Genomic DNA, 15,249 nt, shown 5'->3' with positions numbered 1-15,249 from the left:
CCTAGAGATTACAGCTGGCCTCTAAAACAGAATATTCCCTAGTCTCAGAAGAGGGAGAAGGCAATAACATATACACAGCTTCTTCTATGATAGAATAAAAGAAGAAATGGAGAGAAGAGACAGCCTTCCCAGCTATCCATCTGCTGCAGAGCAACCCAACTATCTGCATTTGTGTGAACCACATTAAGAACATCAAACAAACCATAACAAAAACTCCTCACCCAATCATGTGGTAGATTGTGAAGAATAATAAATCCTGTGGTTTAAATCCATTAAGTAGTGAATTATCTGTCATACCACATTGATAAAATATGCATTATTGACTCATCAACCTCAGAAAACCTGAAAACAAGAACATTGGCTTTTTGTTTTAGAAAGAAATGAAATTCCTCTGGAATGCGAGCTTGAACACTGCAGTGAATAGACATGGATAAAAGTTACCCAAGGAAACAAATGAAAACTTTATTTCCAAAGGCCCTAAATATACACAAAAAAATCTAAGATATCCTTTTATTTCTTAAAATAAAATATTAAAAGTTGCTGGTGTTGAGTTCAGTTCTGTAATTCTATGGGTAGTGGTAAAACATTAATATAGTTAATATTAATAGTTCAAAGCACGTTTTAGCTACATGAGACTCAGATCATAGCAAACCATTCATTTTCTTTCTTTCTTTCTTTCTTTCTTTCTTTTCTTTCTTTCTCTTTTTCTTTCTTCGAGACAGGGTTTCTCTGCATAGCTTTGCGCCTTTCCTGGAGCTCACTTGGTAGCCTAGGCTGGCCTCGAACTCACAGAGATCTGCCTGGCTCTGCCTCCCAAGTGCTGGGATTAAAGGCGTGTGCCACCATTGCCCAGCGGAGCAAACTATTCATTCATAAAATGCTTGGATAACATTCACAGGCTCTGTGTTTGATCCCCAAACCTCAAAAGGAATGAATGAAAGAATGAATGAAGGAATAAATGAAAATTTATAATATCTACACCCTGTACAGTGAGAAACATCTGGGAATGCCATTATGGAAATTTTTAAATTCCCTGTTGCTAGCTTCCTTATAGAATTAGTGTCTCCATTCAGGCCTATGTATCTGTGTAAAATGGTTAGCTATGGCAGCTAATGGCAGTCACTTGGCCAAGGTTCATCACTTAGTAAAGAAATACAGTGCATCTGGATTCAAAATGAGTTCTGTACATAAACGTTGCATATTCTTTCTAAAGGAATTTTAGTGAATACTGATACAAAGGGTACAGTTACAAATAAAAAGAAGGCTAGACTGGAGAACAGGGTGACACCTGGTAAATGCTTAGAACATGCAGGGAATGCAATGCTAGGCCTGTGTACTTACACATGCTATTTCAAGCAATCCCTTTTGGAAACTAGTAAAAATGATATTACCTCTAAGAATTGAGAAGGTTGCAAATCTCTCCTGGTGGAGATGTCATGGATATTCATCTAAACAGTATTTGGAAGGAAACCTGTGTCCAGTCTGCAATGTTATCTAGAGCATTCCTCCTCATCCCCCTGCTACATCCCAGCCATCTACTCTAATTCTGTCTCATAAGGATGAGAAGAAAAATTAAAGTTTTTAAGTAACTTACAGAGTGATCAGCAGATCACAGTTGTAGTTCTCCCCTGAAGAATATAAAATGTTCTCATGAAAAAAATATAAAACTCAACAGCAATTACTTGCTAAATATTCACTAAATTACTCAAAGAAAATATTTCCAAAAAATATATAGATAATTTTTTTTACCATAATCACTAAGAAGATGAAACTTGGGCCTGAAAATACTGCAGCATTGTGGGTCCTGGCACATAGCCCCAAAGTACAAATCAGAAAAGAGCCTTAGGGCTCTTTCTAATTTCTAATCTAGGTATCTATAAGTACACATTTCCCTAAATAGAAAGCCATAAAATCATAAATCTTTACTGCATGCCACATTAAATGTTATTGATCAGAACAGTAAAATCAATATCCATCTGTGGTGGTTTGAATGAAAATGGCCCCTATCGGCTCAGAGGGAGTGGCACTGTGAGGAGGTGTGGCCTTGTTGGAGTAGGTGTAGCTTATTGGAGGAAGCTTTTAGGTCTCAGAAGCTCAAGCCAGGCCAAGTGGCTCTCTTGCTCTCCCTGCTGTCTGTTGACTCAGATGCAGAACTCTCAGCTACCTCTCCAGCACCCTGTCTGCCTGCCACCATGCCAACATGCTCCTGAGCATGACAAAAATGGGCTAAAACTCTGAACTGTAAGCCACCCCCAATTAAAAGTTCCTTCATAAGAGTTGCTGTGACCATAGTGTCTTTTCAGAGCAATAAAACCCAAACTAAGACACCATTTTTGCAGCAATGTACTCCAAAAGTGATATAATTAATTTTGTTCATACAACAGTACACAGTAGGGAAGGGTGTCGTAGTGTACACTTTTAATCTCAGCACTCTGGAGGCAGAGTCGGGCTGACCTCTGAGAGTTCAAAGCTAGCCTCGTCTTTATGGGGAGTTCCAGGACAGCCACAGCTACACAGTGAGACCCTGTCCCAAAACTGACAACATACAAGGAAGTAGTCAGGTACCATGCACCACTCAGTTTCAAATCAAGCTAATGAGAACATCAGAACTGCTGATCATTAACTTCTTTTATGATAAAATGTCTTTGTTGATTCCCTCCAATAAACTCTTAAAAATTATGTGCATCATTTGCAACATGCCTGCTCAGTGCTAGAAAACATTTTGTATGAGCAATCTCATTTCAGTCTTAACTAGATTGAAAGTGAGTTCTGAAACTCACTTTATGGCTGAAAGAGAGATTGAGCAGTGATCTGTAGTATGCGTTATATGTAATAATATATGTATTATTTATAGTGAGGAGTGGAAGTGATCAAACACAGTGTCTCTATCTCTGGAGCCTATGACCGGTCACCATGTTTGAACAACTGTTTTTGATGAGAGTCAAAACACCCATGCATTCCAAATGCCTACACCAACACAAACTCTCCAGACTTGATACTGGCTATTTAGTGAAAAAAATGGATTTTACAGTTAGAAGACTATAACCTTCCCAGGTGCTGAGCCACACAGCTGGAAGTTTTATCTGATTTTTCTATCAATCTCTAAACTTCCAGAGACAGTATAAATCATCAGTGAACATAAATTTCTTAAATAGCAAGCTATTTATTTTGAAAACAAGCCACATTGACAGGCTATGGTTATACAGATTCTGAGATATGATTTTTAATGGATAAAAAGTGACTTCCATCTACATGGATCACCCCTGAAACACAATTCCATTGTCCTCATGCCGTTATTTGAAAGTGGAGATTCTATCTAACCTGGTAAAACTTAATCTGTGGTGAATACATTGTGCTTAATGTGTTCAAATTTTGATACTTGAATTTATCTCTTTGCTGTCATACAGTCCTGAGTGTGGCTTTGCTGTTGCTGCAAAGTATATTTATTTATCTGGCGAACACAAAGAGAAAGGCAAGATACAATGATAGCTGAGCTGACGGCAAAGCAGGAAGTGTCAGGACATGTAAAGACATCCACCACCAGTGAGCAATCCTTTCTTCATATTTGATTTATGACTTCGGAAGTCCATAGAAAAACCTCAGCAGCAACTGTAAGCCCATGAGTTCTAATGCTTGAGATAATGGGGTGCTTACGAGGACCAAAGCAGTGTTTTCAGTGAATCCAATGCTGCTTCAGAGCAGAAAGGTTAAACACTAGGTCATACGCGTGCGGAATGAGGGCATGAGAGTCACACCTACTGAGTGGACTTTTTCACCCAGTAGTGTTTAGTACTGTGGGGGGGGGATCTATAAACCAACAGAAAAAGTACTTCAACCCCTTTTCTTCTCATTTATTCTGACCAAGTTTTAACCCCATCATGAGACAAATGGCCATTACTACAGGAAGTGCCCAGGTGGTTTTCAGTATAGAAAACGTTCAATGGTGCTTTTCTCCGAAGTTTCACCATGAGAATGAATGTTCATGTGCACTGAAATGTTAGCACACCATCACGAATACTATTATTATATCCTACATTCAATAATTATTGGTGTTTGCCATATTTTCTTCCTTCTCTCTTCCCATACATATATATACAAACTCACATACCTTTTTGTTGTTTAACCATGTACATAAATAAGTCATTATGATGTTAGTAAATACGTGTTCTAATGTATTTTAATTCTTTGATATTTAGCTATGTACATAGAAAGTACATGGCGCTACAGACATAAAATATATGTTAATTTGAAAGTGTTTCTTCACATAATTACATGTTAATTTCTCACAAGGATATTTGAATAGGAAAAATGTTTATTTGTCTAAACATGATAATTTACTATGTGCTTATTGTCAGTTATAACTCTCTTCTGTATGGATTATCAGCAGCACGTGAAATTTTCCCTAAGAGCTAATGCTTTAGTATGTATTCCTCTGGGAGAAAGATTTGTGTGACAGCTTCTCAATGACGATTAAAGATTTTGAATAGGAAGTAATTTTCTTTTTTTTTTTTTTTTTTTTTTTTTTTTTTTTTTTGTTTTTGAAATTTTCTGTTATTTGCTTTCTGAATATTGTAATTATAAGAATTTTGACATAAAGCTCGCCAAAGAATATTTCTTATGGATAGTATAAAGAATTCCAAAAATACTAAGCTATGAGAGAGGAATTTAATATTGCCATAAAAAGATTTAGAATGAATTCCAATAAAAATGTTTAAATAGATCCTGAGAAACATAACTAGTATTAAGTAATTAGCTCTAAAAGGAGATAACAAACCTCTTATAGCATGTTTATAAACTAAGTTAATCACTCAGAACAGTGCTTCTCAAACTCCCTAATGGTTTGACCCTTTAATACAGTTTTCATGCTGTGGTGACCACAACCATAAAATTACTTCGTTGCTACTTCATAACTGTAATTTTGCCACTCTTATGAATTGTAATGTAATTATCTATGTTTTCCAGTGGTCTTAGGTGACCTCTGTGAAAGAGGCATTCCACCATCAAAGGGATCATGGCTCACAGTTCGATAACCACTGACTTATAAATTGGGTAAATTTCTTTACATTTGTTAATATTAAATGTGTTCATCATCAGATAAAAGATTAGATAGCTACTTTTAAATTATCCTTATGCCGTCTGATAATATGACTGGCAGAACTGTGTTAACACAGATGTAATTAGTTACAATGCAGTCATACCGGAAAGGGCAGGCCTCCCACACAGCAGACTGGCATTCGTACAAGGTGAGTGAGTCCGTGCCACACACCTTCCCAAGGAAGATGATGTGGAGAAATATGAGGAGAAGTCAGCCATTTGGCAACAGAGGCAGAAACTGGAAGGATGACCTCCAAATCAACATGAGGCATGGAGAAGATTCTCTCACGGGGCCTCAGAGGAAACTGTCTCTGGCAACACTTGCTGTGGAAATCTAGTTTCCAGAACTGACGAAAATAAATTTATATTCTTTTAAGCTACCAAATTTTGGTAGTTGTTTCACTATCTCTATTAATTTAACACAGAAGGGTGGGCAAGGTGGATAGGTAGATGGATGGATGAATGGATGATGGATGGATGAAGATAGATGATATAGATAGATAGATAGATAGATAGATAGATAGATAGATAGATAGATAGATAGATTATACATAACTTTAGGCAGACTAAACTCAAGGCCTCCTAAGTTTATGTCTAATCATTAAATGAAAATATTAGGAAGTATTCAGTGAGGTTATATGTGGTCCCATAGTTGTTAACTGAATCACACAAAACTGTAGGTCAGAAATGGTTCAATTGAGGCAATTTTATGTGGCTTGACATAAGAGATTACATAAATAAGTCAACCTTTCTGAACACCCCATCTTGTTTGTCCTCAGGTGCAAAACCTTTGCTTCATATTCTCAGAAAATATTTCCTCTGCATTATTTTGCTCTGTATACAGATTCATAGCACCCATTCACTTCCCTTAGAAAGGGAACTTTCTATCTATCTTCATGACCTATATGAAATGAAACACTGGAGGCAATTTGCTCTTTGTGGCTTTGCTTGCTGTTTCTCTCATTTACACAGCTCCAAGCATGGTGTATCCTAAAGACAAAGCTGAGATCCCATCTAATTCACATTCAGAGCCAAGGGTCCTCCAGGGCTTTTTCTCTCGTATCCATTTGGCACAGCAGTAATGAACCGTGTTCGACATCATCTGCCTCGAAGTTCCACCCGACTCTGGTTTCCTTCCCATCCATACACTCTCTGGTGGCTTTTGCGAAGATCTGCCCACCTCTTAGATCTCGGTGAGTGTGCAGCCCACTCTGGCCTGGAACTCGCGACCACTCTCCCTCTGTACATCAAGTGTTGGGGTGCACCACTGTGTCCAGCTTCACACAAGCCATTTTTAAATGGTCCTTTCCTAGAATTTCATGTTATCTACCCCTTTTCAAAATTTCCTCAATCATGAAAGTAGGAAAAAGGAAACAATTTGCCAGTTTACTAACATTTTTAACCAATAAGAAAACACATAGCCCCCAAGTGTAAATATAACATGTAAGAGTACTAAAAACACCTAATATAATCTTAAAATTCAGATATTTATTTGAAAACTATATTTCAAAAAATTTTAAATAATACTTAGTTCAGGAAATTTTATGATGAAGAAATTGATACAGAAAAAGTCACAAACATTAATTAAAATATTCCTGTACATTTGAGATTGACTTAAAATTTTTTAAAACCAATTACACCACTTAAATGTGAAATTTATGGGTATTAATTGCCACTTAAATTGCTATCTACTCTGATTTAACTGTGGGATTTTTTTTTTCCTACAGCTTAGAATTCTAACAGACTGTTTAAAAGTGTCACTTTGTTTCTACTTGGCTAAAATCCTGTGCTGTTAGCTTCTTCATTACATGAAACTGTAAGAGATCTCTGTGGTAGACAACACACAAACAGCTGGTGACAATGAGCTGCCCCTTGGGGAGAGAAGCCTCCTTTGGTCGGTAAAAGGCTATCACTTGATATTGAAATGTCTGACACATTTTCTTTGGGTCACTTTACCATGGTTTTCAGAAATCCACACACTTCCCACATCTGTTCACATAAAATCTGACAAAGGAACACTGTGCCATAAAGTGTGTCTTGTCTTTTTGTAGTTTTATGAGCAGGATCTCACACATTAACAGAAAGAAACAGAAAGGGCAGTAAGGCTGGAAGAGTATCACATAAGGACACCACCCAAGATGTGACCTCACAAGCTTCTGGTCTCCTCGTTATCGTTACACAGGAGCCTTAGACATGAACCCTGGTCTAGCTTACTTATGAGCTTAGGCGAATGAAGCAAAAACTTTCTTTCTTGTCTAAACTTGAAGGTCTAGCTTGGGAAGCAATAACACTGATCCAGTTGCACATCACTAAAACACACCCAACCTTGGAAAGCTTCAGGCAGATTAGAAGCTGATGATTCCTTTCACAGTACAGACACTTAGGCTTTGCTTCATCTCCTTTTAAGTCGCGGGCTACTCTAGCATATTAAAGTGCAGGCTTGTCATCTCCATCCATAAATATATGCGTATATCCATGAGTACAGCTCACACACAAGGCTTTCCTCCCTGCTCTAATGCTTTCCCCTTCCGTCCTTCTCTCCACACATCACGTCCAGTTTAAGAACCAGTGACTTTCTCATGTGGCTTCCATCAGACAACAATTGGCTTCTTCACGACCACTTCGATTTTTGAGTCAGGTTTCTTGCTTCTCCGGTCTCTCAGAGATACTATTATATAAGGAAACAAACTTACTGTTTTCTTTAACACTTTCAGAGCATAGGGCTTCTGGGTCCCCTTCTGTTTGCATCTGTACACAATGGATGTAGCACCCCTTGAGGGGGAAAAAGACAAAAAGAAAATGTTATGCTTTGGACATGACTTAGAGAGGAAATCCTGAAAGTGTCTCTGGCAGATACGCTCATGACTACCCAGGGTTCATAAGTCCTAGATACTGGCCCAAGATGCCAAGAGTGTTTTTTCCTCACAGCTGAAATCTCTCAGAAAATTCTAGGATTTTTACTGGCTTTCCTCCCTGATGCCAGGAAACATACCCAGGGTCATTGCATTTGACAGGCTGTTAAGAAAATCAAGTCCGTGGGAAAATAATGTTTTTTGTTTTGTTTTGTTTTGTTTTCGAGAACAGCCAAACACCGGAGTCCCAGGATCCCTAAAAGTACATGTTTCGAGTGAAATACACCAGGAAGCTTCAGGGAGAGGGCTGTGAGTTCAGCATTCTCCACAGTGACTGAACAGTCTGCACTTCTTCAAGTTGGTAAGGAGCTAGGGAAGAAGTGCCCCACCACTCAGCTGTTCTCTGTTGAGGAGAAGGAGATAAGAAGGGATCCTGTGGCTATTTCCCCGTGTGGGGTGCTAGAGGAAAGTTCTTCACAAACAGCATCATGGTCTGAATGCTCCCATGGCACACACAAAGCAGAGAGTCAGAAAACAGAGACATGAAGGGGCCGACAGGCCCCACTGTGTTAAGTTTCAACTTTGAAAAAGAACTTCCAGAGATGCCTTAAAGTAGGATCGGTTTGAATTAGGCCTTTTAGACTCTGCAGACAAAGCGGAAGGACTTGGGATGACGGACTCAGCTCAGCTCACGGTCCTGTAACTATGCACATGCACAGAGGATCGTAACCATCAGACAGGTGCCAGGTACTGGGGACAGTAAACAGCCAGGAGTCAGGCCTGGCGCACCATCATCGACATTTTTAAGGCACGTTAAGAGACCATGCATACACATAAGGAGTTCTAGAGATGAGATTAAGTGAAGGTAAAAATAAAGCTGGTTATACTATGCATTAGGTATTGTATTATTTAAAGGTAGACTCTAATTAATTAAAGATACATGTTATGCAACCCAGGTCAATGACTAAAATAGCTATTTAAAATAAAAAGCCATAGTAATTCAAGAATAAAGTTAAATGCAAAACTCAAAATTATATGCAGAGGGTGGAAAAAAAAACCCAAGGGATTCAACAGGTAAAACAGCTATAATGTAGTGGGTTGACATTCAATAAGAAGAATTACAATAAATTTAAACTTTATGTAACAATTACAACCTAAACATCATTCATTATATTGGGTCATAACACCAGGACTAAACTGTATACTGTAAACAAAATCTATTTATGTATAGAGGCAAATATAGGTTAAAAAAATAAAATGACTATAAAAGATACAGGGAGAGCATTAACAAAAGAAAACAGCTACATGAGTATCAAAATAGATCTCAGAAAATCAATAGGGGAAAATTATTGTTTTGAAAGGTCAGACTCCCTAAATTAACACAATATGCATAAATGTGCATGCATCTAGCAACAGATCTCTAAGATACATGACGCTCACACACAGAGCTGGAAGGAGAAGAATATCCAAAAACACACTTGGAGACGAAGTTCTCCAACAAATGTTCTCAGCAACTGATAGAAAACGTAGACAAACTTTTGCCAAGGATACAGAAGATAAGAGTGAAATTTCCAATTAAATTAAGCTAGTTATATAGAGAAAAACTACAGCACAATGCAAAATATACAGAAATAGTCCTATGAGTAAGTATATGAAGACTCTATTAGAATAAAGACAGTTCAGTAGAGAAAGAATCATCCTCCCAAGAAGAAACGCTTAGGAAAAAACAATGGGATGGGAGAAAATGTTTATAAGACATATCTGATAAGAGGTAAATCTCCAAAGCTATGTAAGGGACTCAACAACTCTCTATTAGAAAAACAAACACACAGATTCAAACAGTGGAAAGGGAGCAGCCATTTCTTACAAAGCAGCCTGCCCATGCACAGCTGCTGCTGTACCACACACCATTAATCACCAGAAATGTCAGTCAAACAAACGTCTCAGGTTCTACCTGTTAAAATGGCTTTTATCAACAGGATGGATCATGTCGAGTATTTCTGAGGATGCACAGATAATTTGTGTACAGTGCTAGTGGGGATGTTTAACGAGTGGGGATTAACACAGCCACTGTTTAAAAAAAAATAGGAAGTGTCCTTTAGATCTCTAAACACACTACTTTCCTATGATTCAACAGTGAGGATATTATCAAAAGAAATGAAAGAAGTATAGTCCAGGAGCTCCCTGCTCTGCCCGCTTCATTAATAATAATCAAGACACAAAATCCACCCAAGTGTCCACCCAGACGTGAAGGTGACAGATGTATATACATAATGACATACCATCAAACCTTTGAAAACCAGAAAATTCTGCCATTTTCCAGAAACACAGATAAGCCTGGAAGATTGCATTAAATTAAATAAAGCCAGGCCTAGGATGACAAATGTGAATGATCTCAATTCTATGCTGAGTCTAGAAAAGAGGACAGAAAACTGAAATGGTGTGTGGGGGGGTGCCTTTAATCCTATCACTGGGAAGTGATCTCTGTGCACCTGATCAGGCCAACGAGGGCTATACAGTGAAAACCTGTCTCAATCAATCAATCAATCAATCAATCAAATAAACAGAAAATAGAAACAGAATAGAATGGTAATTACCAGACTTCAGGAGTGTGGTGACCTGGGGGTGTCACCCAAAGTACATATGACAATGCATGTCAAACACCATGAAGCCTGATGCAGCATGAAGATACAGCTTTTTAATTTCTAAATATAAACAAGACTTAAATACATATGTCACCAAGGACAAAATATTAAGGACAAATAGGGAACATGGAAAGATATTCAAGATCATTAGTCATCAGAGAAATGCAAATTATTATATTAAGGATACAAAAACCACACACCTATTTGAAGGCTTTTTTAACTGCGTGATTCAGCTCATGTGAAGGAGCTGGCGTTTCCGTACACAGACAGAATGTGGACAACAGCCGGCTTGTTCAGGATTGGAAGAGGGGGGAATGGGGAGTGCTAATGGTTAGTGTCTTTCTAACGCTAAACTTCCGGATGAATTCTTTGAGTATTTCATACACACACAATGTACTTTAGTCATGTTCACCCCTGCTCCTCCCTTTGACTCCACCTAGACTGACCTCTAACCCAGTGCCTCTCACAACTTTGTGTTCACTTCTCTCTCTCTCTCTCCTCTCTCTCTCTCTCTCTCTCTCTCTCTCTCTCTCTCTCTCTCTTCTGTCTCTCTGTCTCTCTCCCTCTCTCCCCTCACCCTCACAACAACCCTCTGAATCCACTCTGTACTGCCCATATCCTCTGAGCAGGGCCATCGACTTGAGCACAGTGACCTAACAGGGCCACACCCTTAAAGAAAATCAACTTTCCCTCCCCTAGAAGCCAGCCCCTGTCAGCAGCTCTTCACTAGGGGTCAGGGGAAGGGCTCTGTTCTGGACAGTCAACTGGTTGTTCTAATGCCTTAATGGCTACTCTTACAGAGGACCTGGGTTCAGTTCCCAGCACCCACATGGTGGTTCACAACTGTCTGTAAGTTTGAGATCTGACAACCTCACACAGACAGACATGCAGGCAAAACACAAATGCACATAAAATAAAATAAATTTTTAAAATAAATAAATAAAATGTTTTTTTTTAAAAAAAAAGAAAAGTCCCTTTTAAGTCAGTTTTTGCCAATGAAGTCTCACTGGACGTGGCAGTTAGAATGAAAATGGTCCCCATAGGCTCATAGAGAGTGGCATTATTTGAAAAGATTAGGACTTGTGGCCTTGTTGGAGGAAGTGTGTCCTCGGGGGTGGGCTTTGAGGTTTCAGAAGTTCAAGTCAGGCCCAGTGGCTCTCTCCCTCTTCCTGCTGCCTGCTGATCCAGATGTACAACTCTTGGCTCCTTCTCCAGCACCATGTCTGCCTGCATGCTGCCATGCTTCCTGCCATGACCATAGTGGACTAAACCTCTGAACTATAAGCCAGCCCCAATGAAATGTTTCCTTTCTAAGAGTTGCTGTGGTCATGGTGTCTCTTCACAGCAATAGAAACCCTGACTAAGACACTGGGTATGTTAACACACTTCAGGGCAGGCCCCACGCTGAGGAGTAGCTGGTCAACAAACTCAAAACAAACTCAATGGTATTTTTTATAGACTCTGTTTCATTTTGCTTTGTTTTTGGCATTGTTTTTTTGTCTTATTTGTCTTTTGCTGGTTTATTTTAACGTCCATTTGCGTGTTTCTGTGGGGCTATTTTTGTATGTTTCTTGTTACTTCGTTTTATATTCATTTATGTCTTTGTGTGTGTGTGTGTTTCTTTTGTTTGTTTGTGGGTTATTTTTCCTTTCTTTTGTTGAAAATAGATGTTTTTTATACAATATATTCTGATCACGGCTCCCCTCCCCCAACTCCTCCCAGATTCCCCCCTAACTTCCCTCAAGGGAATCCACACCCTTTCTGTCTCTCATTAGAAAACAGGCATCTAAAAAATAACATAAGATAAAAGAAAGACAAGCAAACTGAACTAGGACAAAACAGAAGAAAAAAGGTCAAAGAAAAAGCGGAAGATATGTACGCAGAGGCAGAGACTGGCAGGTCCACATGCACAGGATCCCTAAAAACACAAAACTGGGAGCCATGATGCATATGCACAGAATCCCCAAAAATACAAAACTGGAAGCCATGATACATATGCACAGGATCCCCAAAAATACAAAACTAGAAGCCATGATGCATATGCAAAGGATCTATAAGGTAGAAAACGGAAAGAAAACGGGGGGAAAACGCCCTGTCTAAAATCTTCTAGGACAAAGACTGTACAAAGAGGGCACTGAGTTTGTGTGGTGTTGGCCGTCTACTGCTGGGCGTGGGGCCTGGCTCAGCAGACCGACACACGCGTGAACTCACAGAGTGAACTCACAGAGGTGAGGCAGCATGCACAGGGCCTGCATGGCTCTGTGACAATGGGGTCCCAGAGCTGAAAGAAGTGGACACCCCCCCATCCCTGACCCAGAGGCTCTGTGAAATTGATAACCACTCTTACATGAAAAATCAGTTCTCTCCATGGAATCTCACAGGGGACACAAACCCCTCTTGTCTTTGTTTTGTTTTGTTGGTTTTCTTTGAAGACAGAGAGGATAAAAGAACATACAGTTTGGGGCCAGGGAGGGAGGTGGAGAGGACGTGGAAGGACCTCGGGGAGCAGAAAAGCATGATCAAGATACATTGTATGAAAAAAAAAATTCAGTTAAAAATGTTTAAAAATAAAAAGGTTCCTTTAAGTTGGGATGTGAGAGAGCTGGACTGCACATGGCCTTTCCTAGCTCTCCGCCCGGGTTAGCTCTCCTCTTCACCGCCACGTCCCCCATTCACACTCTCACGCCCATCCCTGCTTAAGGTCCTCGGTGTTCTATCTCACTGCTTCTATTTTCACCTGCAGTTTACTGCCCTCGCCTCCTTGGCCAACAGGACCTTTCCAGTTTCCTGGCTTCCACCTGTGCTCTAAGTAAAACACACAAAAGATTGGAAACCAGGATCTGCATAGGAGAAGGAATAGGTGGATTTGTCTCTCTGGCGTCAGTCACCTCTCACTCAGGGTCAATATTTTTCCAGTAACATCTGTTTACCTGCTAGTTTCCTAACAGAACAAAAGAAAAGAGAGGACGTTGAGGATTAAAGCGGTAAGCAGGAATGGGGACTGGGAAGTGGGGGGAATTAGCCGGAACTAAGGTTCTATGAAAATGCCTTACAGAAACCCCACTTTGTAAGCTAATTTAAAAACACACCTTAGAAAAGAGTTCCGATGAAAATGCCCTGTGTAGGTGCACAATGTCGGACCCAGAAGGCATGGGTTATTACATGAAAACACAGTATGAGGTATGGGATACTTCCCTACAAAATTATTCATCAGGGTTGTCATAAAGCACAGAGTTCTCCAAAAGCACGCATCCCTTAGCCGTTTCCCTTGGCTGCTGTGGTGGTTGGAATGAGAATGGATCCAAGGTTCGGTCTGAACACTCAGTCCCCAGTTAGCGGAACTTTTGGAAAGGATTAGGTGTGGCCTTGCTGGCGGGGGCGGCGGCGGGGGCGGCACAGTGGAGACAGAGCTCCACTCGAAGATGTTCGCCAGTCCTCCTTCCATTCACATGACTTAAGAAGAGTCGATTTAGGACCTCTACGATGGCTGATGGCTTAGCAGCTAAAGGCATGTGCCACAAAGCCTGACCGCCTGAGTTCAACACCAGAGAACCATGGGCTGGGAGGAGAGAACTGACTACCACCAGTTGCCCTCTGACTTCCACATGCATGTAGTGTTCCCCAACACACACACACACACACACACACACACACACACACACACCACACATGCACACCACATACATACACACCACACACAGACACACACACACACCACATACATACACACCACACACAGACACACACACAAACACACAAACACACACACACACCACACACATACACACCACATACATACACACCACACACAGACACACACACACACACACACCACATACATACACACCACACACACACACACACATACACACAGTGTCAACTTAATGTTGTAAGTAGTCTTCTTTAATCATCTAATATAAAATTAATGACAGTAAAGTAGGACTGTCAGTCATGAAGAAGAAATGAAATGGAATACAGAGTGACACACTGTGTTTTCAGTTTTGATTGACACTTCTTACAAACCAGAGCTTTGTGTCTAGACCTTTTTTTCAAGGAAAAGTGTGAGGAAGCTATTTCCTACAAGAACATACACATGATAACAGTAAAAAAAATTAAATAAATAAAAATTTAATGCAAAAGCAAACAAAATTAAAATGCTTTGAAATGTTTAACTATGATTAATATTGACATAACGATACCTAAGTACCACACTAGTAAAAGGGAATCGTCTCTGGTCTCATGGCAATACTTCTACCTTTCAAAGAAGAGTACGCTCTAATAATCAGTGAAGGCCTAGAAGACAACTGTCCACAGCTAGACAGCATCTTAGACACAGGCGAAGTCGGCATCCAGAGCTGCCAGCTGCAGTTCTGCCAGGCTGTGGTGTTGGGATCTCGGGTCTGAGTTTCTCTTACCAAGGATCAGGACAAGGGAAGTTCCAGGCTCCTTTGGCAGTCTTAAGGACCACAAATGTCCTGCTGGGTCCCCCCAGAGAAAGCTAGCCTCTGATCTATGAACTCCAGCAATAAGAGAATGACTTCTTTGCTCACTTGTTTTGACATTGCACAGTCTCATCTTAATTTTTTGAAGTATGGCATGCATCCAGACTTCTGACTTACCAATTCCATTTCAGATAAGATTTCATCTGTACCTGATCC

At 39.9% G+C, this 15,249-nt stretch overlaps 1 protein-coding gene across 2 annotated transcripts in view; it reads right to left on the bottom strand.

Annotated features, from left to right (window-relative positions):
* Camk4 (calcium/calmodulin dependent protein kinase IV) overlaps positions 1–15,249 on the bottom strand; it is a 220,951-nt gene that overhangs the window by 102,093 nt on the left and 103,609 nt on the right. Inside the window, exon 2 of one of the 2 annotated variants that reach the window (XM_028867048.2) lies at positions 7,788–7,866. The exons of the other annotated variant lie outside the window; for it this stretch is intronic. Within the exon in view, the coding sequence (XP_028722881.1) occupies positions 7,788–7,866 (79 nt within the window). The remainder of the gene's footprint in view (positions 1–7,787; positions 7,867–15,249) is intronic. 2 annotated transcript variants of the gene reach the window in all.

The sequence above is a fragment of the Peromyscus leucopus genome, chromosome 19, assembly GCF_004664715.2.
Source record: "Peromyscus leucopus breed LL Stock chromosome 19, UCI_PerLeu_2.1, whole genome shotgun sequence".
NCBI lineage: Eukaryota > Metazoa > Chordata > Mammalia > Rodentia > Cricetidae > Peromyscus > Peromyscus leucopus.
Note: the sequence above shows the minus strand (reverse complement) of the source record. Positions and strands in the feature narration are given on the sequence as shown.